Source organism: Callorhinchus milii, unplaced genomic scaffold (assembly GCF_018977255.1).
Source record: "Callorhinchus milii isolate IMCB2004 unplaced genomic scaffold, IMCB_Cmil_1.0 Scaffold2, whole genome shotgun sequence".
Classification (NCBI taxonomy): Eukaryota; Metazoa; Chordata; class Chondrichthyes; order Chimaeriformes; family Callorhinchidae; genus Callorhinchus; species Callorhinchus milii.
Genome location: NW_024704743.1, coordinates 99174871 through 99197934, shown reverse-complemented (window position 1 = coordinate 99197934; position 23064 = coordinate 99174871). Strand labels below are relative to the sequence as shown.

Here is a 23064-nt window from a genome sequence, read left to right as displayed (position 1 = left end):
TTACTCTCAGAACTGTGTGGCACGTAATACCTCTTTAAATGCCAGGTGAAGTAGGTGAGAACTGTTATAATGAAAATATATTTGTATTTAGTGCAGTGTCAGGCCATAACTATATTACTTCAGTCTTCCATTAAATCCAACTAAAAGGGGTATTGGCATCAAGAATCTTTGCCTTAAGACCTAAATCTCTACCATAAGGTCTAAATCTGCGCCATAAGGACTGGATTTCTGCCATAAGTAATACTGGACTACTAAACAGTCTAACTTGCTAATAATTTCAACCTGCATGTTAACCAATTTTTATGTCAATGTTGAAATGCAAACTATAACTGATGTTATAACATGGATCATTTATTCACCCAATCCTAATGTGAATGGTCTGTGCTGTGTTAAATTTGTCCATGTTTCCTTCAGAAATCAAGCAAATACGATAAATGTTGCAGCTGCTTATTTACAAATGTTATAGAAAATCTATGTACACTGTGAAAGCTGCAAAAGATATTCAGTACTCAAAGGAGTTCTACATAAACAAGCGAGTGTGGAGGGAACTGGGAGAGATGCATTCAGTACATTTAAATGTCCCAAAAGTGTAAGAAATTGGAGACTTCAGGTCTCGAATTGTAAATCTATAAGAAACCCTCTTGATACTGAACTTTTATTGCATACAACATGACCTTGGATAATAGTTATATTAGGCTTCTCCCATTTCTGGTTTAAGAAAACTCTTCTGTCCTGAGAAATGTCTGGGCTTCATTTGCTGATTACTGTTTGATAGTGTAACTCATGTATTACTTTCATATACAAAAGTCTACTGTTGTGTACAATCTGCTTAAGGTACTTGCAGCTAATGTGTTTCCATCACTGCACTGGGAACATTTAAGGCAGGCTGGATTCCTGGAATAGCTAGCTCCAAACTCATCCCAGAGACATTCTCCTCAACCAAGTAGGGGAAGATCAGCCTGAGGCATGAATTTGCACAAAGGGTTTTATTTTGCTCCCGTTCAATGGGGGCAAATGTGTTGAAATGGGCTATTCAAATGAGATTCAACTGGATTGAATAACGAGAAGGACACCACCCCAAATCAGAGGCACCCTGCTCCTAAACAAGATCATTTGGAAAGTGTTCCCACAAGTCAGGGTGATGGACCTTCATAATCCTAAATCAAGTAATCCCATTTAAAAGTGCCAATTTTTATATGTGCTTGTATTGATGGAATTTTATACATCTCATTTTGTTTTATATTTACAATGTAATTTGGTTTATTAAATTGCACTTGTGTTATTTAAAAGCACAAATTTTGCTTATAGAGAGGAGATTAGCCCAGATCACACATGAATGTGTTTGCTACAATGAGCAAACAGAGCAGAATAACCCTCGTAATGCTGACATTGTTTTGTTTTTTACATTGGTTTGACATTAAACAGAGTGTAGTGACAGACACAGTTGGTGGTGCAATGACGTTGGGGTAAAAGTTTATAACAACATTACACCTATCGCTCGTGGTGATGAGATTCTATAATGGGAAATCCCATTAGTGGCTGACATCGCCAAAGGCAATACACGAAACACGGAATGGAGCTTATTACCCATTGACAGACAGTTACTTTAAGAAGAGTGGCTCACCTTCAATGCCTCAAACCCTCACCTCCACCTACAAGACTCAAGTCAGGAGTGTGATGAAATACTTGCCACTCACCTGGAAGGAATGCAGTTGAAACACATCTCCCATCTCCCCAACTCTAACACTACATTGTAGATTGCTAAATAAACACCTTCACACTGCGGGCTCACAGTCATGCTGTGCAAATCGCAATCACATACCTTCTCATTCAGGCTGCACTTAAATATTTTTGCCATTTTACATGAGCGTCCCAGAAGCCCTGGAGTCAACTTCTCCATCAGAGTCCGAGAGTGAGCATTGGGATAGCCAGGGTGCAGATACCCAACTAGATAGTGCACCTGGAAAGTAGGGCAGTTAAGGAACAAGAGTTGGAAAAAATTCAGAGCTGGGGCAATGGGATCAAAACATCTGCCATGATATAATAAAATGCGGAGTGACTCCACGATTTGAATGCTCTCCTCCTGTTTCTATGTTAATGTGTTACATTAGTCTCCAATCATTTTATTTCTTTAACAAATATTCATGTGCATGAACCTGAGTACACAGTTCACCAGAACACAGAAGTACTAAAAACGATAATGGAGGGCCGAGGCTGTGGTCGTCCTGCAACAACAACAACAAAATTACATTTGTATAGCGCCTTTCATGTCGGGAGGAAGTCCCAAGGCCCTGTAAAGGAGGTGTGTGCGGGGAACCCTAGCAAAACAACGGCTACATTTTTAAAAGTTTGTCTGCTCGGGATATAGATGTTTCACAGAAACCAAAGTGCAATTTGTTTCACAGAGCGTTGTTGTGCTAGTAATAATGGAACAAACAATATTCAAGTTAGCAAAAGTTGGGGTGAATGAAATGTCAAAAAACAATTTTAGCAATTTTAGTCCAGCAGCAATAATTACTGAAACATTTTAGCAGCGTTGTTTATAGCTATTCAAACTGCAATTAGCATCTGTGTTCCAGATGCTTACTAAGATCGTTCTTTAATAATTCTAGCTCTGAAATGCATTTGCTAACTTCATTGCGACTCCTTTCATTACGGATATCTTGTATATAAACATCCTGTGAATTTTTTTGGTGTATATTATAAAACTATAATTTGTCTCCTGAACAGGCTATTTCCTGATTCCACAAGACTACAACATTACTGTATGAGCGTGTATATTATGGAGTGAAAATTGAAGACACTCCATCACAATGGCTTATAGGCTGCAGTATTGTAGCCGACGAGACATGAGTTTTATTGAACTATTTTTGTTACATATTTGGACATCGCAGTTCTAACTCTTGAGACGTGTCATCAGGAAACCCACATGTTAAAGACAATCATTTTCATAACAACTATTTCCCAGCATCCACAGTGTATTTTGGCCTCATGAAACAGTGGGAGCTGACAGGACTGCAGAATTGATATTTTTTCCACATTTTCCACATGTGTCAACATCAGACATTCCCAAGGCAGCAATAGAACAGAGCCAAGATTTTGAATGGGATTACAATTCAATTTACATTTACTGTATATAGCGCCTTTCACGTCGGGAGGATGTCCCAAAGTGCTGACTAGACAACTGAGCTGGGAGTAGGAATGCAACGAGAGAATGAGGAGAGGAAAGGTGACATCTTGAGACAGATTTTAAATGAGGTAAGAGAGGGAGTGAGTTGGTGGGACTGCAGGATGGAGTTCCACAGATCAGCGAAGAAAGGATAAAAGCCGCCCACCGATGTCGGGGCAGATAGGATGGGGGACATAAAGCAGGCCAATGCTCACTGAGAAAGGGAGTGGCCGGGTTGGTAGATTGAAGGAGGTCACAGAGTCACTGTTACTACATTTCTGAAGAGTGCACTTTCAACCTCTATGTATGAGCTGTTTCAGTTAAATGTGATACGTTGTATATCAAAGGCATGTTTTATTCTTAAGATCAAAACGCAATGTTTTTTCCTCGGTGGTTTCAGTTGGGCTGTCATCTTCAGCCTGGGCAGAATTTGGCACCTCTGGCTAACTGGCAATTTGAAAAGTTACACTTGGAGTTACTGTTGGAAGCAAGGGATATTTTAGACCAGTAAGAGGAAATCTGAGGTACTATGATAAGCAGTTTGAAAACTTATTGTCATGAAAAGCAGACACAGCAGGGTGAACATATTTAAGATATAAGTATGGCTGGAACTCAGGCAAGCCATCTGCAGATCCAATGAAACTGTATTACTATAGCCTAGTACTGTGATTACACATGCCAGTATACACAGCCGACTTTTGCAATGAAGCAATTTTGGTTCATGACCCATTGCCAATCACTGAAATAATAATAGTTAGCAATAAACCTGATTTTATGATATTTTTACCATCAACGGATATTATAATATTAGAATTACAAAGAGCAATTTCAGGACAGACACCAGGAAATAGAACCAAAGGCATAGAAATTAACAACTGGAACAGGTTATAAGGAAGGGTGATTGCACATACAGAAGTACAACAAAAACCTTTCTTTATAGTGCTAGTTTACTGTACTAGGTATTGAGTGCTAGTCTTTTAGAATTAAAGTACAGGCAAACTCTCACTGGTACCAAGGGTTATGCACAGAATTTTGGAGAAAACTATAAAGGTTACAACGTGTTGTACATTCTAGGCACTGATGGGCTGATTTAGTTCTTTAGTTCAACAGTTTTGTAGTTGAGGTTCTGGTTGTCTCCTGAAGGTCCAGAGATTTCCTCATAGATTTTCTGGATCGAGGACAAAATGTAATTACAGTTATTTTGCTACAAATCTGGAGACATTTAGTTGTTTATTTGTAACTTAATAGCAATCATATGGTGTGGCATTTGGCAGATTTGAATGAGTAGTATTAGTTACACATATCCAACCCAGTTAATTGAGACAAAGTCAGAATGACCTGGATCGTAGTTATGTCCAATTACAACACAATTCTTGTCTGCCAGTCTCATTAAAAAGGCTGTAATTATATTAGTGTTTATGAGTTGAAAGACACAGCCTTATGCAGACAGTTCACCTCATGAAAAGTTTTTAGTTTCAATTACAATACTGAGTCATGCGTTTAATTATAATAATTAATAATATTACTACTAACATCCAGCAGCAACAAAAACAACAGCAAGGTTCCACGAACAACTATGAAGTGAATGTTTAATTAATATGGAGGATTGTTTGCCAGGACACGATCTTTAACACCCACCTAAACAGACAGGAGGGAGCTTGGTTCAGCATATCATCTGAAGGATGGTAACACCAATAATGCAGTGCTCCCCCAGAATGGAACTGGAGTGTCAGCCTAGATTGTGAACTCCCAGGGATGGTTTATCCTCCAGGCTTTTTCATGTCCAAGTAATTATTATTCACGTGTCATCCTTGAGTCATCTGACAGCCTGGTAATTTAACCAAAGAACTTCCAGGTTCAAATAATCACACAAGAGGTTTAAATGAAGGTATTTTAGCCCATTTGATCTCATCCTTCCAGAATACCCAGACCAGTGTCCTGGCTTCAACCACCCTTCCTTGTAACCTGTTCCAACTGTTAATTAGCTTCTGGGTATAGAAATATTTCTTGGTGTCTGTCCTGAAGTTGCCTTTTGCAAATCTAAATCTGTGTCGTCTTGTTATGCTGTCACGGTTCTACTTATTGAGTAAACATATTGAGCCACTTAGTAAGTCTTGAACAATAATCTGTTGAAAATGGCAGCAAATGTTCTGTGACCCAAGAAAGTGTCTAAACTCTTAAGTTGCATCAATAAAATAATCAGAATTCAATTAAGCAAAAAGCAATCGCTGGACCCTTTGATGAATGTTACAGTTGAGTTTTGCCAGGATATTGCAAAATAAAAACACATTCCTGCATATAAATTCTACAGGGATGTTTCTACATTCAATTATAATGCTGAAAGTTATGTAAAGTTATTGTGTGACTCATTCGATATAGATTGAGGGTTGTTTTGGTACACTTGAAGAGCAGTATTGCCTAATTGAGTGTGAGTCACAGTATTATCACATTTCAGCTCTGGGTCCTTTGCAGCTTTCAAAATCAAATGTGTCTTTTCCATTGTATAGAGGCTGTGACTATAATTTTTGTGTGTTTCAGTGTGGAATATAATAAACAGAAGAGGTCCTATGGCCTCAGGTTAGAATACAGGAAAACTCAAATACTGGAATGAAGCAAGATCATAAGATGACAGAAGATTAACTGGGTATTGCAAATGTTTTGTTTTGCTTCAGTTTCTTTGATGCATATTAGTTTGCACAACAAGGAGGCCACATTAACAAAATCAGATGTCTTAAAACAGTGAATTTAGTGGTTATGGGAGCACATATAAAGTTGGATATAATTTACTGGGATATCGACAGTCAACTGATTTGCCATAGACTGATGAATTCTTTAATATCTTTTATTCAGTGGGCTGACATTCCAGTACAGTGCTGGGAGTCTGCCACATTGTTGGAAGTGTTGTCCTTCAGATGAGACCTTAAAACTAAAGTCCCGTCTGCCTGTTCAGATGGACTTAAAGATTCCATGCCTCTCATTCTAAAGTTTCTTCCAATGTCCTGGCCAACAGTTTTCAAGATAAAATTGGTCATTCTTCATGGCTCTTTGTGGGACATTGCTGTGCTCAAATTGATTGTTACCCTAAATACAAATACATTTTACAATAAACCCTGTGAAGAATTTTGAGATGTTTCAACAGCCTGATATCAAATGCAAGGATTAATATTATTGATTATTATTATTCAAAAGCAACAATTATTCTCTGTATAAATTATCATTAAGTTAAGGACTTAATGTATATGTTCTTATATAAGTTAAGGACTGTTAATCAAAGAAAAAAGGGAAGGGTGAGATGACTGAAAGACAGTTCCTCAGAGGTGATCATTTTGTGTGGCAAAGGCATGTGAAGTGCTTTTGTGGGGACTCTTTATGGACTTCTTGGATTGGCCCAAAATACAGCTATTTAGGTTCCTGGCATGAACATAGTGATCTGGTTTAGTGGTAAAACCCTTGTGGTATCTCTCCAGTCACACATATCTGATATTGAAGAAATGAATGTTGGCATGTCGTATGCTATTCTCATCAAATCGACTGGTCTGCATAGCTTTGGAGTGCACTGAATCCATGAATGAGAGACAAACCTGTAATATTCCATTACTAGGGGATGTAGGCTTTCTAAAACTCTGAAAGTCCCGGTGATGGAAAATAGGTTTGAGCAATTGTTTCTCCAGTATAGTGGGGTTGGGATTGCTAGGAGCTGAATTCCTGTAACTGACTATAGCCCTGAAAGAGTAAAGGTGGCCAGTCAGCATCACTTTCTGCCTGTTCCAACAGGTGTGTTGACTGAATCTAACACAGCCGTTGTCTGCCTGCTATCCAATTCTTTCTATATCTGCTTGCAGTGATCTGGTCACCACTTGTCTTTCAGATGGGGCGTTAACCACTCTGTAGAAGGTAGTGTCATCAGCAAAGAGAACAACGTCACTTTTGATAACATCCACCAGGTCCTTGCTGAAGACAAGAAACAGAGTGGAACCAAGCGCACTTTCCTGAGGGACCTCTGAATGTAGGTGTTGCGATAACAAAACGGGTGGCCATTTATTATGACCTAATGTTGGTGTCCTCAGAGGAAGATGCGTATCCTGTTCAGCCTTTCACAAAAGGCCATTGAATCATGAGATTGAAACAGACATAAAATGAACAATTTGCTTTGAAGCGTATTTAGCAGGTCTATGTGACTGACATATTGCAAGAAGTTCTTATCCACTATGGTTTCTACAAGCTGTAATATCACAAAAGAAACACTGATCTACACCTATTATGATTCCAACATTGATTCACTTTTAAGTAGGCATATTATTTGCTATTTTCATAGTACAAAACTGGTTAGAGGCTTAGCAAGGGTAACTAGGGCTAGAGAGGGCTCAGCCCTCTCCACCACATAAATCCATCTACAGCTCACCTCTTTGAGGGGAACAGGGAGGGGAAAGCCCAGAGCCCTAAGGAGGATCACAGACAGATCTCCGAAGCCTCTGTAAAAAAAACTGCAAATAGTTCTTGTTGTTGTGGATGCACTCCATGGAAATCTGAAACCAATGGTTTCAAAGCATGTCTGTATTTAAAGTAAACTTGACATGAGATATATAGTAAAATGTAAATTAAGTTATTAAACTTATCAATCAAGAATCCTTATATTATTGTCTTAGTTTAGTATGGAACAGGGCGGGAAAGGTTGCTGAAATCTTCCTCCAAGTAATCCCACAACAATACTTTAGGATGTATCAGGGCAGTAGAACAAGAGCACATAGGTTTAGAATTATAAAGGGAAATTTTAGGACAGATACTAGGATTTTTTTCTTAACACCACAGGTAATCAACAACTGGAACAGGTTGCGAGGAAAGATGGCAGAAGCCAGAACGCTGGACTCATTTAAAAAGTAGCTTGATGCAGTGATGGGGGTGGGGGGTGGTGTCACTGTAGGGATGTTCTGGAGTGGTGAGATTTGATGGGCCGAAGGACAGTCTTCATCCAGACAAATCTTGTGATCTTGTGACTTCCGGATTGTTCCTTGTTATCCTCCGATATGCTACCCCCATAAAGACAACTCCCCTGTATAAACGCAAGTTGTTGTTTAATAATCTGAGAAGAAAGTCTGCCATTCTTCAGTTTACACCATCACTAGATCAACTGTCTATTGGATACAGAACTCAGTTCCACCTATAGTCAAATCTTCTACTTACAGAAGACTTTTCCAACTACACACATCTAGTTTCCAATGTTTACAAAAATTTTATGTAAACGATGCACAATGCACTGTGGTTAATCCTTCCCCCCTCCCACACACACACACAACATGTAAGATAAGTGATACAAAAACTGAGTACTGTATGCAGTTCTGGTCCACATATTACAAGAAAAATATTGTAGGATTGGAGAGTACAGTGTAGATTTACAAGGATGTTACCAGTGAATGGATACAGCTATCAAGAAAGATTGGACATGTTGGAGCTTTTCTCTCTGGAGATGAAACAATTGAAAGGGGAGCTGATAGGGATGCTTAAGAATATGAAAAGATTTTATAAGATGGACATTGATAAGGTGCTTCCACTTATTGGAGAGTCCAACACGAGGGGCATAAATATAATATGTTTAGTAGTAAATCTAATCAGGAGTTTAGGAGGAACTCCTTCACGCAGATGTTGGTGAGAATGTGAAACTCACTGCAGGAATGGTTAAAGCAAAAAGCATCAATGTATTTAAAGAAAACTCGATACATCAGGGAGAAGGGAATAGATGGATGTAGAAGAGGAGATCGGGTGGCATGGACTAGTTGGCCCGAATGACCAGTTTCTGTGCTCTAACAGACCTATAGCTCAGTGGTTAGAGCATTTGCCTTGTAAGCAGAGTTCAATTCCAGTGATTTCAGTGTGAAACATAAGTTTCCTTACTCCACATACCTCTGTTTACCTAGCAGTAAGCAGGAACCCGGTTGTTAGTCGATTGGCTATTCCAGGGATAATCATTTCTTTTAAAAAAAATTAGTCACTTCAATCCACAACTGTTTGTGGGACACCTCTGTGTGCAATTGGCTGCCGCGTTTCGCCCACAAAATATACAGTCAATTCACTTTACAGTATATTCTGTGAAGGCTTTCAGACGTTGCGAAGACTTGAGAGGCGCTATATCAAATGCAAGGATTATTATTTTTATTATATGGAATTCCATGTAAAAATCCATATTTCTGACTTGCAGATATCTGAATTTGGGCGCAATTTTAATTCAGTGTTCATCCATAGCTGTTGAGGTACAGGTAAACTTCTTATAATTTAAAAAAATATAATATAATTTAAAAAAATATAATGGAAATTATCCACAAACCCCTTATTTCCCAAATGGCCCTGTTTTTGCAGCTTCAAGGAAATTTGTCCTAATTTATCCCCAAATTGTAATTAATTGGCTTCTTATCTCATTGGTGTTGAAAAATGCTATTAAAGTACATGTTATCATACAATAACAGGAAGCATAACATTTGGCAAATTGAATATCATATTCAAAAAAATTATTAAAAAACATATTTGTACAGGAACATACATCAGGTGGCTCATTCTGAACTACTTCCAAATGACTGATTATATATTGTTGCTCTGACCTCGGACTCATATCCCTGCAGCGAGCATTGTGTAGCTTGGAATAGATAGCACTTCATATTAGTATTTAACAGTAATTGTATGCATTTCCTTATAATGATTTATAGATTCTCATGATCACAGCAAGATGGTAGAATTCATGGCTATCCATAACTTTCATTTCATCTATTAGGAACATGATTCAGCTCCCCTCTCGACTCTCTTCCCCCTCCTCGCTCCCTCCCTTCCCTCCCCTCACCCTGACCATTTCCCCCCTCCTCGCTCCCTCCCTTCCCTCACCCTGACCATTTCCCCCCTGCTCGGGTCATGACCCAACTGTGCAGCGCCTTGGGACGTCCTCCTGACGTGAAAGGCGCTTTATAAATGGAATCTTGTTGTTGTTGATTATAGTAATCCTTGCATTTGACGTAGCATTGTTCCCAACAGGAGGGTATCTCAAAATGCTATACATCTCAGTGACTGTATTCTGTAGGCAATTGAGGCAGCCAATTTGTGCACAGCAATATCCCACAAATTACCACAAAGTGAATAACTGATTTTATTTGGGAAATTGTAAACCATGGCACCGGGAGAAACTTTCCAACAGTGTCATGTGATCTTTAACATCCATCTGAACAGGTGGTTCTTGGTTTAACATCAAACCTGAAGAACGGCACTTCCAATAATGCAGAGCTTCCCCAGCGCTGTAGTGATGTGTCAGCCTAGACATTATTGCAGTATTTAAGCAGCGTCAAGGTGTTTGAGCATGCATCAGTTGCCATGAACACCATCAGGAAATCCAGAAGCAATGTAAAAACAGTGCAACTTTGGAATTGCTGCAAATACACATCTACTTCATTGCTAAATTTTGATTCTCCGTAGCCACAATATGAAAATGAAATAAGACTGAGAAAAAAGAACCTGGGAAATGGAACAGAAGAAAAAGCTAAGATTTGAACATGTTAAAGTCAAACTTCAACTCCAACAGGACACATTCATTGCTGTTTCTGAAATTTGCATTAGATGCAGCTGTTTGAAGCAGTGTAATAATGATATTGATAATAATCCTTTTATTTAATATTATGCCTTTCTTGTCAGAGCACATCTTACAGTACTTCACGTTTTACTGTAAAGTATAGTGTCTCTGTATTTGTAGGTGAATACAGCAGCCAATTTACACACAACAATGTTCCACAAACCGCTATGAGATGAATTACCAATATTATTTGGGGAATTGTTAACTGTGGCACCAGAAGAAGCTCCCTTCTCTTTTCAAATAGTGCCACGGGATCTTTAACATCCACCTGGACAGGTAGATGTGATTTTGGTTAATATCTCATCTGAATGACAGAATCTCCAACAATACAGCAGTCTGCCAGCATTGCAGTGGAGTCAGCATAGATTGTGTGAGTTAGGCAAGAAAGCTACCAAATCAGTTAAGTGTAGGAGGCTGGTATGTTTTCTTGGTTTAAGACTGGTAGCTCCTGCCAATAGTTACATAGGTGTAGGCTTTGGCAGTGTAACAGGTCCTAGCTCATGACCCGAAACATTATATATGCACTGAACGATGGGAAGTTATTCTGGGGACAACAGATTACAATATTTCTTTGAAGTACTTGAACTGCATTTGCTGCTCACTTTATTATTTTTGACCTTAAGTACTTTCTTGAAATATTGTGCTTGCAATAAATTATACCTTCCCATTTCAGGCTGTGGTCGCACACAAAGTATGTTTCTAAAAAGAACCATCAGCTTTTGAAAAAGTCAAGCTTTTTAACATTTCTACTCATTTGAAATAAAGTATGTCAGTTATAGACAGTGTTTTCCACCATGTCACCAACTTTGGCATTAAGTACTGGTGGAGAACCGACCAAAAGCAGAGTAAAGCCATGACTCTGTCCCAACAAGATGTGATGTAACCTCTATCATCAGAAGAGCAACCTCCACAGCAACTGTGTAATGTTTCCACGTCCAACTACTCCTGCTCTGGATTCAAACCAAAGTGCGGAAACTGAGCCTGTTCTTCACATATATTGCAAGATTTATATGTATTAGATTGCTAGTAATGTTTATATTGGATGTCCTCCTGACATGAAAGGCGCTATACAAATGTAATTTGTTGTTTTCATTTCATACTGAATGACTGAAAAACTGAAACAAAGTTTTTTAAAAAATCACCATTACACAGCTCAGGTAGCATTTCCAGGGTTACTGCACAAATCCAATGTTAGGAAGGATTAATAAAATGAAGAAAAGAATAGACATTAATAATTGTCCTTTTTTTCAAAGAACATAGTGCCTAGTGTGGTACTGATCCATACAAACCAGGAAGGTTTAATCCCCAGTCCCTTCTGAGGTAGTTGAGTGGTAGCAATGCTGCTATAATTGACTGTGATATAACCTAGGCCAATGAAGAGCTACTGATCGCTATCCATTGACCCAGACAAATATAATGTCAGTTGACCACAGGATCAGTGTTGGCCCGAGTGACTTTCATGGTTAAATAGGGAATTGTTTAGACTCACTGAGGAAACATGGGATGGGAGGATCGCCAGCAACTCGGAATTGCACAAGTCAACTGTCCTCAGTAAAGGGAAGAAAATTGGAAGAAGCTAGATCAGATAAGGGGGGGTTTTCATGTGCTGATGACTCCAAGTAGCATTCTTTCCATTACTTGCTTACAATGGAATTTTTATCATGGTCATCGATCGTCACCTGATTTACCACACAAATGGGCATAGTCTGACTGGTTTCATTTTGAGAAAAGGAAGGAACTTAAAATAAAAGTACAACACAATTAGAGCTGCAGATGTTTTTTTGGGTTTGTTAGAGTGTTTTGGTGCTGATACCAAAAGCTGAAAGCTCTGAGTCAGTCTATTCCTGGTGTTGCTGTTTCTCATGTCACTGAGGCAGGAATTTTTCCCACTCGACCATAATTAACCCTGCAAGCCAAGCCCTAACCAGTAGGGTGGTCCCAGCTGGACAAGCAACGGGAAGGTTACCAGCAAGTGCTTTCAATGGCAAGCCAGGCAGTTTTAGCTGGTTAAACTCTGGCAGGGTGCATCCCTCCAGAGAGAGAGAGTGTGCTTTCCATTCAAGATATAAAAATTTCCATGCATAGGTAACATATCTGTTGTGCTCACAGTCTGGTTTGGATATGCTTAAGAATGGTGATAGGTTTCCTCAAGTGCCATACATGTAGATTAAAATCAAACTCATGTTTTTTGAAGAGTAATCTACTTTTTTTCTTCTGTACTTCACTGTAATATTTGTTGCTTATATTTGTGATGAAAGTACCAACCAAAGACATAGTTGAATATAAATTCTCCCAACTTTTTTAAACGTTGATTATGTTTGTTTTGCAGGAATCCAGGAAGGGCCTCAGTGTAATAGATGCAGGAACAATTGGGCACTGAAGTTCGCTATCCTGCTTCTTTATGTCCTGTGTGCCCTGTTGACCATTACTGTAGCCATCCTGGGATATAAAGGTAAAATGTACTTTTGAACTTTGACAATGATAAAATAATAATCCTTGAATTTGATATAGCACCTCACCACATCTTCGAGACGTCTCAAAACGCTTCACAGAATATACTGTAAAGTGAATTGACTGTATATTATGTGGGCAAAATGCGGCAGCCAATTGCACACAGCAGTGTTCCACAAACAGTCGTGGATTGATTAACTATATTATTTTTTTTGAAGGGATTATTACCCCAGAAAAGTGATCCGCCAATCGACTAACAACCACGTTCCTACTTGCTGCTAGGTAAACAGAGGCATGTGGAGTAAGGAAACTTACCAAACATTTTGTCTTTCCCGGGAATCGTACTCAGGTCCTCTCGCTTGCAAGGCGAGTGCTCTAACCACTGAGCTACAGGACTCAACAAAGCAACAGGACTCCAATAAATGAAAGAGAAAGGGAATAGAGGGTTATGGGCAGTGGATTACAACTGGTGAATGCTCATTTGCTGTATAAACAAATTTTTACTTGCAGTATGAATGCACACTATTCCAACTGCAAATTTGATCAAATATTTATTTATCAGAATTAAGTCAAAAGTCACATTGCACTGCATTTCCAGTCAATGTGCTTTTTCCATAATATTATTCTGCATTTTGAGGTGATGAGGTTGACCTGCATGATGCATAATAATAATAATAATAATAATAATAATAACAATAATAAACCTTTGCTTTTGATATAGCGCCTTATCACGTCTTTGAGACGTCTCAAAGCACTTCATAGAATATATTGTAAAGTGAATCGACTGTATATTTTGTGGACGAAATGTGTCAGAAAATTTGCACGCAGCATTGGAGTATATAAACACTGATATGGACTAGTTCAACTGAATGACCTGCAATAACATTCTATGTGTTTGCCTACAAAATACACAGTCACTACACTTTATAGTGAAACTCCTTGAGATATCCTCATGATGTGAAAGGCACTATATCAAATGCAAGGATTATTATTATTGTTACTGAAAACATGTGTCCGAGAGTTTTTTTCCCCCTCCTTTGTAGACAGATGAAACAACCCTACAACAACAAGATTCCATTTATAAAGCGCCTTTCACGTCAGGAGGACGTCCCAAGGCGCTGCACAGTTGGGTCATGACCCGAGCAGGGGGGAAATGGTCAGGGTGAGGGGAGGGAAGGGAAGGAGCGAGGAGGGGGAAGAGAGTCGAGAGGGGAGCTGAAGGCACGGTCAAAGAGAAAGGTTTTGAGACCGGCCTTGAAGGAGGAGAGGGAGGAGGCGGCGAAGGCACTGGGGGATGGAGTTCCAGAGCCTGGGGGCTGAGAGGCTGAAGGCCCGGCCACCGATGGTAGGGCGGTTAGGGCGGGGGATGTGGAGCAGACCGGGGCCGGAGGAACGGAGGGAACGGGCAGGTAAGTAGGGGGATAGTAGGTTGGAGAGGTAGGAGGGAACAAGGCCGTGGATGGCCTTATAGGTGAGGATGAGGATCTTGAAATCTATCCTCTGGGGGATGGGGAGCCAGTGGAGGCGAGCGAGGGTGGGAGTGATGTGGTCGCGAAGCCTGGTGCGGGACAGTACACGAGCTGCAGAGTTCTGAATGACCTGCAGCTTGTGGAGGGAGGTGGCGGGAAGGCCGGCGAGGAGAGAGTTCCCATAGTCCAGCCTTGAGGTGACAAAGGCGTGGACCAGAGTTTCAGCAGCGTGAGGGGTGAGGTAGTGCCGTAGTCTGGCGATGTTCCGGAGGTGATGGAAGGCGGTGCCAGTTGTGGTGCGGATGTGAGGGAGAAAGGACAGCTCAGGGTCGAACAAAACCCCGAGGTTCCTGACTGGCTTTGAGAGGTGGAGAGTGCAGCCTTGGATGCTGATGGTGTCGGCGCCTGAGGTGCGGAGGCGCTGACGTGAGCCAATCAGGAGGGCCTCGGTTTTTCGCACGTTGAGCTGAAGAAAGTTGTCTCTCGTCCAGGACTCGATGTCGGACAGGCAGGCTGTCAGGACATCGGTGGTCGTGGAGTTGAGAGTAGAGGAGGAAAGGTAGAGTTGGGTGTCATCCGCATACATGTGGAAGTTAACTCCATGTCTGCGGATGATGTCACCAAGGGGGAGCATATAGAGGGTGAAGAGGAGGGGACCGAGGACAGAGCCCTGAGGGACACCACATGAGACAGTGCGGGGGGTGGAGGAGAAGCCATTCGTTGAGACAAAGTGAAGACGGTGAGAAAGGTACGACCTAAACCATTCAAGGACAGTGCCTTGAAGGTTGAGGTGGGAGGACAAGCGGTGGAGTAGGATAGCGTGGTCGACCGTATCGAATGCTGCCGATAGGTCGAGGAGGCAGAGGGAGCCCTGGTCACAGATGGTCAGGATATCATTGGTGACCTTGACCAGGGCAGTTTCTGTGCTATGGGCAGCACGGAAACCTGACTGAAGGGGTTCGAAAAGTGAATGGGTGGAAAGGAAAGAGCGCAGTTGGGAGGCGACAACTCTTTCCAAGACCTTGGAGAGAAAGGGGAGGTTGGAGATGGGCCGGTAGCTTGATAGCTGCGACGCATCAAGGGAGGGTTTTTTCAGGGTGGGCGTGATGGTGGCAGTTTTTAAGGGAATGGGGACAGAGCCAGAGGAGAGGGACAGGTTGACGATGTCGGTGATATGTGGGGCAAGAAAGTGGAGCTGGGAGATAAGGAGTGGAGTGGGGATGGGGTCAAGGGAGCAGGTGGTTGGTTTCAGGGATAGGATGAGTTTGGTGACAGAGGGTGGGGAAACGGGTACAAAAGTGAGTAGGGGAGGATGGGTAGCAGTCGGAGTGTGGGAGTGAGGGGTGGGGGGTTGGTGGATGTTGGAGGGGAAGTGACCGCGGAGCGAATTCCCTTGATCTTGGATTCAAGGAAATCCAGCATCTCCTCGCAGTGAAGGTTGGAGGAGATGACCTGCGCGGGGTGGCGGGGGGGACGGAGGAGTCGGGTTGTGGTGGAAAACAGTAACCTGGGGTTGTTCTTCGCCTCCAGGATTATCCTGGAGTAGAAGGACGACTTGGCCGAGGCTAGAGTGGAGCGGTAAGGTTAAGTACTTGCTGCAGTGGCAATAATAAATTCTTTTTGGAATGAAAATATGACATTTTTGAATGGCATCATGAGGACACCTGGGTGAGGACGAACAAACATCCGTTTCCATTTGGCTCTGATTCTTTGGTTATGACTGAGGAATGTTGACACTGTGAGCTGCAACAGGAATAGTAACCTTCCATTACACACAATATTAGTTCTGGAATACTATCAGCCTGCACATTCAATCATTTATAGGCATCTCCAAACTTCTGCTAGACTTCAGGAAAAATAAATTCTATGACAGCTAAGAAAAAGTTCAATCCATTTAGACAGATCCGTTGTTTGTATTATGAGACTGCAACATGTCTTAGGAAACCAAAATAAACAAATCAGGCAAAATAGGGTTTCTGCAGCACGTGTGCTCGAATGATAAAGCAATGCAGGCTAGCAGGCTGCAAGAATCATGCACATTACTCTGTTAGAGGAAAAGCACTTTGGTTAAGTGATGCAGGGTGCAAAGTAAATTCATGTGGTTGACACCAGAGGTGAGAGGATATAGCTTTGAAGAGATGCTCTAGAGGTTGGCACTCTCTACTTTGGAGCAGAGAAGACTGAAATGTAATGTGACAGGTGTTTAAGATAATGAACAGGTTTGAAAGGGTAAATTGCGGGGAACTATTTTTGTTGGTAGCTAATTCAAGGACAAGAGGGTGAGAATTTAAAATTGGATTTCGGAAAATTAAAGGGCAAGTTACGGAGAATTGAAAGGGAATTTAGGGGCCCTTTAATTCTCCAATTTCTAATTTTAAATTCTTACCCACTTGTATTTGAATTGCCAATGGAAATAGTTCCTCACAATTTACCTTTTTAAACCTTTTCCTTCTCCCAGAGGCTTATTGGAATATAAATAATTTGTTAGGCGTGTCTGTTGGATTGGTGTTGATTGAGGGCATTCAAAGGGAATTGGATAAACACATGGAGAGGAAGGGTATGAGAAGGAACAGATAAAGAGCAAGAAATTGGGATTCAACTAGGTGGCTTCGTTGGAGGAGCAAGCATTGACACTAGTAGAATAGATTTCTATGTTCCTATGTCCTACAGACAAATAATAATAATAATCCTTGCATTTGATATAGCACCTTATCACATCTTCAAGACGTCTCAAAGCACTTCACAGAATATACTTGTAAAGTGAATTGACTGCAGATTTTGTGGGCAAAAGCCAATTGTGCACAGCAGCATCCCACAAACAGTCATGGATTGAGTAACCAGATTAGAAATTTGAAGAAATTTGAAGAAATTATTATTCCCGTAAAAGCGATCCGCCAATCAACCATTTTCCTACTTACTGCTAAGTAAATAGATGTGTGTGGAGTAAGGAAACTTGACCAACATTTCCCCTTGCCGGGAATCAAACCTCGGTCTTTCGCTTGCGAGGCGAGTGCTCTAACCACTGAGCTACAGGACTCCACAATGCTGTAAACCCCAAATAATTGCGTGTGAATGAGTTTTACCTACAGTTAGCACTTGTAGATATTTAGTGGGAGGTAAAGCACAGAGCCACCTTGTGGAATTTCAAAAAGAAAACAATTTTAAAAAATCTGTTTTTGTTAATTTTCATTGGCATAGGAACAGGAGTAGGCCATTCAAACCGTCGAGCCTGTTCCGCCATTTAATTAGATCATGGCTGATCTATACTTTTACTAGAATTTCAAATCCAATTTCCCCCTTCCTCCCCATATCCCTTAATACCCCGACCTATCAAAAATCTGTCAATCTCTTTCTTGAAGGTATGGATGGATCCAGCATCCACGACCTTTTGGGGGAGAGAGTTCCAGATTTCTACCACTCTTTGAGTGAAAAAATGCTTCCTAATTTCACTCTTAAATTTTAAGACTATGCCCCCTTGTTTTGCATTCCCCCAACATAGGAAATAGCTTTTCTGCATCTACCCTATCAAATCCCTTTATCATCCTAAAAAGCTCTATCAAATCACCCCTCAATCTTTTAAACTCGAGGGAATACAATCCAAGTTTACGCAGCCTTTCCTTGTAACTTAACCCTTTTTGGCCTGGTATACATTCTGGTGAACCTGCAGTGCATCCCCTCCAGGGCCAATATATCTTTCCTATGGTGTTGTGCCCAAAACTAAGCACAGTCTCCAGTGGGGTTCTGACTAACGCTCTATGCAGCTGAAGCATCATTTCTGCCACTTTGTATTCCAGGCCTCTCGAGATAAAGATCAACATACCATTTTCCTTTTTGATTATGTTTTGCACCTGGGAACTAGTTTTTAGTGATTTGTGGATATAGACACTCAAATCTTTTTGCTATTCCACAGTTCTTAATTTCTCCCCGTTAAGAAAGTATTTTGTCCCTATCTTTTTTTGGTCCATAGCGGATGATCTCCCACTTCCCTACATTGAACTCCATCTGCCACAGTTTTGCCCACTAACTTAATCTGTCTATGTCCCTCTGTAACTTCCTATTCCCATCTTCACTACTTGCTGAGTCTCCTATCTTAGTGTCATCCGCAAACTTGGATATAAAACTTTCTATTTCTTCATCCATGTCATTTATGTATATGGCAAAAAGCTGAGGTCCCAGTACAGACCCCTGGGGGCACCACTTGTCACGTCCCCCCAATCAGAGAACGTTCCCTCTGTTTTCTGTCTCCCAACCAATTGCGAAGCCACGTCACAAGGTTACCTCCGATTCCGTGCGCTTCTATTTTCTATTTTTTTAATAATCCTTTGTGTGGAACCTTATCAAATGCCTTCTGAAAGTCCATGTAAGCTCATACCTCTCCAAGTGTTCAGTCACTCTGTCCCTGATGATGGATTCCAGTAATTTCCCTCCAACTGACGTTAAACTAACAGATCTGTAATTTCCTGGTTTCTCCCTCCCTCCCTTCTTAAATAAAGGGGTGACATTGGCAATTTTCCAATCTAAGGGCACAATTCCTGAATCTAGTGAACTTTGGAAAATCATGACCAATGCATCTGCAATTTCCTCTTCTATTTCCTTTAATACCCTGGGGTGGAAATTGTCAGATCCTGGAGATTTGCCTATTTTGTGTCTCATTATTTTCTCCATCACCATTTTTTAAATTTATATTTAGTTTATTAAGTATTTCTTTTTGACTTATTTTCAGGTTCCTTTGTATGCTTGGTATTTCGTCCTTTTCTACTGTAAAAACTGTAGCAAAGTACTTATTTAGCAAGTCAGCCATATCTTTATTTTCCATTATAGTCTCACCTGTATCTGTCTTTAATGTACCCACATTCGCCTTTACCATTCTCTTTCTCTTGATATATTTATAAAAGCTCTTACTATTGGTTTTGATGTCCCCTGCAAGTTTTTGTTCATACTCCCTTTTTTGCTCCTTTTATTACTTTCTTCGTCTCCCTTTGTTGCCTTTTGTATTTCTCCCAGGTCTCTGCGTTCCCACTATCTTTTGCATTTGAGTAAGCGGAATATGTGAAATCCTTGTAAAATTTAAATTCAGCCAATGAGAAACAAAAGCAATATTCTCCCAAAGCATGTTATTTTCACATTATCGCCTCTTATTTCAGTCGAAATTTCCATGCTGTGCATATATTTTGCAGACAAGAATTGCTTCATCATTCTTATAATTATTTCCAGATTGCGTGTACCATGAAATTTCCTGTCAATATAGTGAGCATAGCAGACTTGGCTGAATAAAGTTAAGTGAATTAATGAATTGAATGCAGCAGAGGCTAAAGATGCCATAAAACACACATGCTTGCCAGAAAATAAACATGAACCTTTAAAAATGAAAAAAATCTTAAAGGGTGAGAAGGTCAATTAAATGAACCTCCACAGAGAGTAGAACCTCCACATGATCTTTCATTGCAGCAACGAGTTTCAGATGTACCATTGATTCATAACCTCTTTATAGGCATTTTATCTTTGACCCCAATCTGATGTGGTGGCCCAAACATTAATTCACTAAATACTGATATCAGATTTACCTAAACAAATGAATGTTAGTTTGATGAATACTCCAGTTGAACAGTGTTGCCTGCTTCAGTCTAGCTCAGTGGGAGGCACTCTCATCTCTGAATCAGGAGGTTGTGGGTTCAAACTCCACATCGGGATTTGGAACTCATATAACTGACACTGATATTCCAATGCAGTGCTGGGGGTGTGCTACAATGTTGGAGGGGCCTCTCTTTGGATGAGATGTTAAATCAAGGCTTTATCTTCCTGTTCAGGTGGACATTAAACATTGCTTGGCTCTATTCAAAAAGAGAAGGGAGTTTTTCCAAATGTCCTGCTCAACAATCCCCCAAATAAAATTGGTCATTCACTCCATGGAAAATTGCTGTTCACAAAATTAACTTCAGCGTTTGCCCACAAAATACAGTCACTTACACTTTACAGTATATCTTGTGAATTGCTTTGAGATAACAACAGCAACAACTTGGATTAATATAGCGCCCTCCACACCGGACGGCGTCTCAGAGCGCTTCACAGTAACGGATCCCGGGATGTCCTTCCAACAGATGTTATTATTATAGATTATTATTATTGTTGTTATTAATACTCTTACTAATAATAATTATCCTTGCATTTACCTTTCACATTGGGAGAACTTCTAAAAGCAACCCACAAGATTTACTGAATATTTTGTAGGCAACCACAGCAGCCAATTTGCACACAAAAAGCCATGATGTGAATTACCAACTTTATTTGGGGGATTGTTGGCCAGGGCACTGGGAGACACTTCCTTTTGTTTTTGAATAGTGCCATGGTATCTTTACTTTTTAAGTCTGCCTAAAACAGGGATATGGAACCCTTGGTTTAACATCTCATCCGAAGGAATGGCACCTCCACCAACACAGCACAAACCTGTGCTACCAAAAACCTTTTTATCAGAACTGATTGGTATGCCACATTATGGCAACCCCTCTTTTGGAATTGTAATTGATATTAGTCCAAATGGCAGACCAAGATTACAACATTGATTGTGTAGGCAGGCCATCACAACATCAATCTCTTCTTAAATCGAACAATATAAAATAATCCTTGCATTTGATATAGTGCCTTTCACATCAGGAGGACAGCTCAAAGTGCTTCACTGTAAAATATAGTGACTGGATTTTGTATGATTTTTGTACAAGAATGCAACAGTCAATTTGCATCAAGGTCCCACAAATAACCATGAAATTAATGAATAATTTTAATTATTTTGTCTCAACTGAGGCACCTCCAACAATACAACAATCCTCCAGCATTACACTGGCGTGTCCGCCTAGTCTATGACATCAAAGTCCTGACCGAGGCTTTCAACACCCAACCTTCTGACCCAGAGGAGAAAGTGCTAAACTGAGTCTCGCTGACACCTAAACTTATTCTACGACATGTCACAAGTCTTGCTGGTTTCAGCTGGCTTCCAGCTTCGCTGTATCCCATACAATGGTTCAGCTTCATGCAGTGACCCTATGATTCCACAGGAAGTGTACCGCCTACTTGCAATATCATATTTTGTTCAAAGTGTCTTGGAGATATGTGACCTGTTCGCTCATAATAAAATCATAATAAAATCATAATAATACTTATATTTGATATAGAAACTTTCATTTCGGTAGGATGTATCAAAGTACTTCACAGGACATATTTATAAAGTGTAATGACTGAGAGTTTTGTAGGTTAATGCAGTAGCCAAGAGACAGACATAGAAATTTCTGAGATTAAGAGAGAAAAACAGCAGTTTCTGTTTCTAGTGGAATTGTATCTTAACCTCCTTTGATGCTTGCCTCACCTGCTGAATTTCTCTTTGTCACTGAAAAGGAGAGCAGCACAGAATAGCCTTGAAAGGAATGGAACATTAGGTGGGATTTTGGCTTTTAGCTTCCCATTCAAGGCAGAAGTCTGTCCTGAGCTGATACAGACACCAATAGATTAATAAACATCATTGATACGCTTGCTGTGATATGAAATTCACTCACTCTCTTCCTGTGTTGTTCCAGTTGTACAGAGAATGGACACTGTGACTGAAGGTATAGAATCCTCGCACAAGAACTACTCAGAAAAACTGCACGCAGTGGAGAGCAACTTGAAAAAACTCGGTAAGTTTTACCAAGCTTTCTCTGCCAGAAGGAAAGATGAAGAGAACATCTATTAAAATAAAGCTACATTCAGTTTTAACGGTACTTTACCAAAGTAACTGAAGGTATCATTTCAATCTGTATTTTATCTTTGCGATCTGTGTTCCTGTTTATAAAAAGAACTATGGCCAGTATTAAAAACAGCACAGATACAAGCTGCATACAGTGATGCAGAGGAGAGCAAGAGGATTACTCCAGTGTTAGAAGAATGAGCAATGAGCCATGAGATTTTAAATGAGATTGAGTATCTTGTCCACGTGCCCATTTTTCCAGTGAGAGCTAAGATAATGAATGCTGGTTTGCTATGTAGCAATAGGGGAACTGCAGCCAAGCCCAATTCTTTCCTTACCCAATATTTACATACATGAAACATTGAAAAGAATGTATCGTCTCTTCAACTCTCTTCAGTGACTAAAGCTGCCAATGACAAATGTGAAGCCAACCATTATGGTTGGCCAACAAAATACATTTTCTTGATTGAATATTTCTTAATTTATGCCATAAATCCAAAATATTCAATCAATAAAGAACTGAAAGCACACTATTGATCAAATATGGACTTACTTAGACTCGTGTGAATGTTCAAAGACTGTTTCTTGGTGGTTGGCCACCACTATATGAACAGCAATGGAATTTTAGCTCATACTCACACTTCTGTGAAAATAGCAC

At 40.3% G+C, this 23064-nt stretch overlaps 1 protein-coding gene across 3 annotated transcripts in view; it reads left to right on the top strand.

Moving 5' to 3' along the window:
* colec12 (collectin sub-family member 12) overlaps positions 1 to 23064 on the top strand; it is an 83078-nt gene that overhangs the window by 39988 nt on the left and 20026 nt on the right. For all 3 annotated transcript variants that reach the window (XM_042346857.1, XM_007900929.2, XM_007900928.2), the window contains exons 3-4: positions 13102 to 13224; positions 22258 to 22356. In XM_042346857.1, coding sequence (XP_042202791.1) covers positions 13102 to 13224; positions 22258 to 22356 — 222 coding nt within the window. The remainder of the gene's footprint in view (positions 1 to 13101; positions 13225 to 22257; positions 22357 to 23064) is intronic.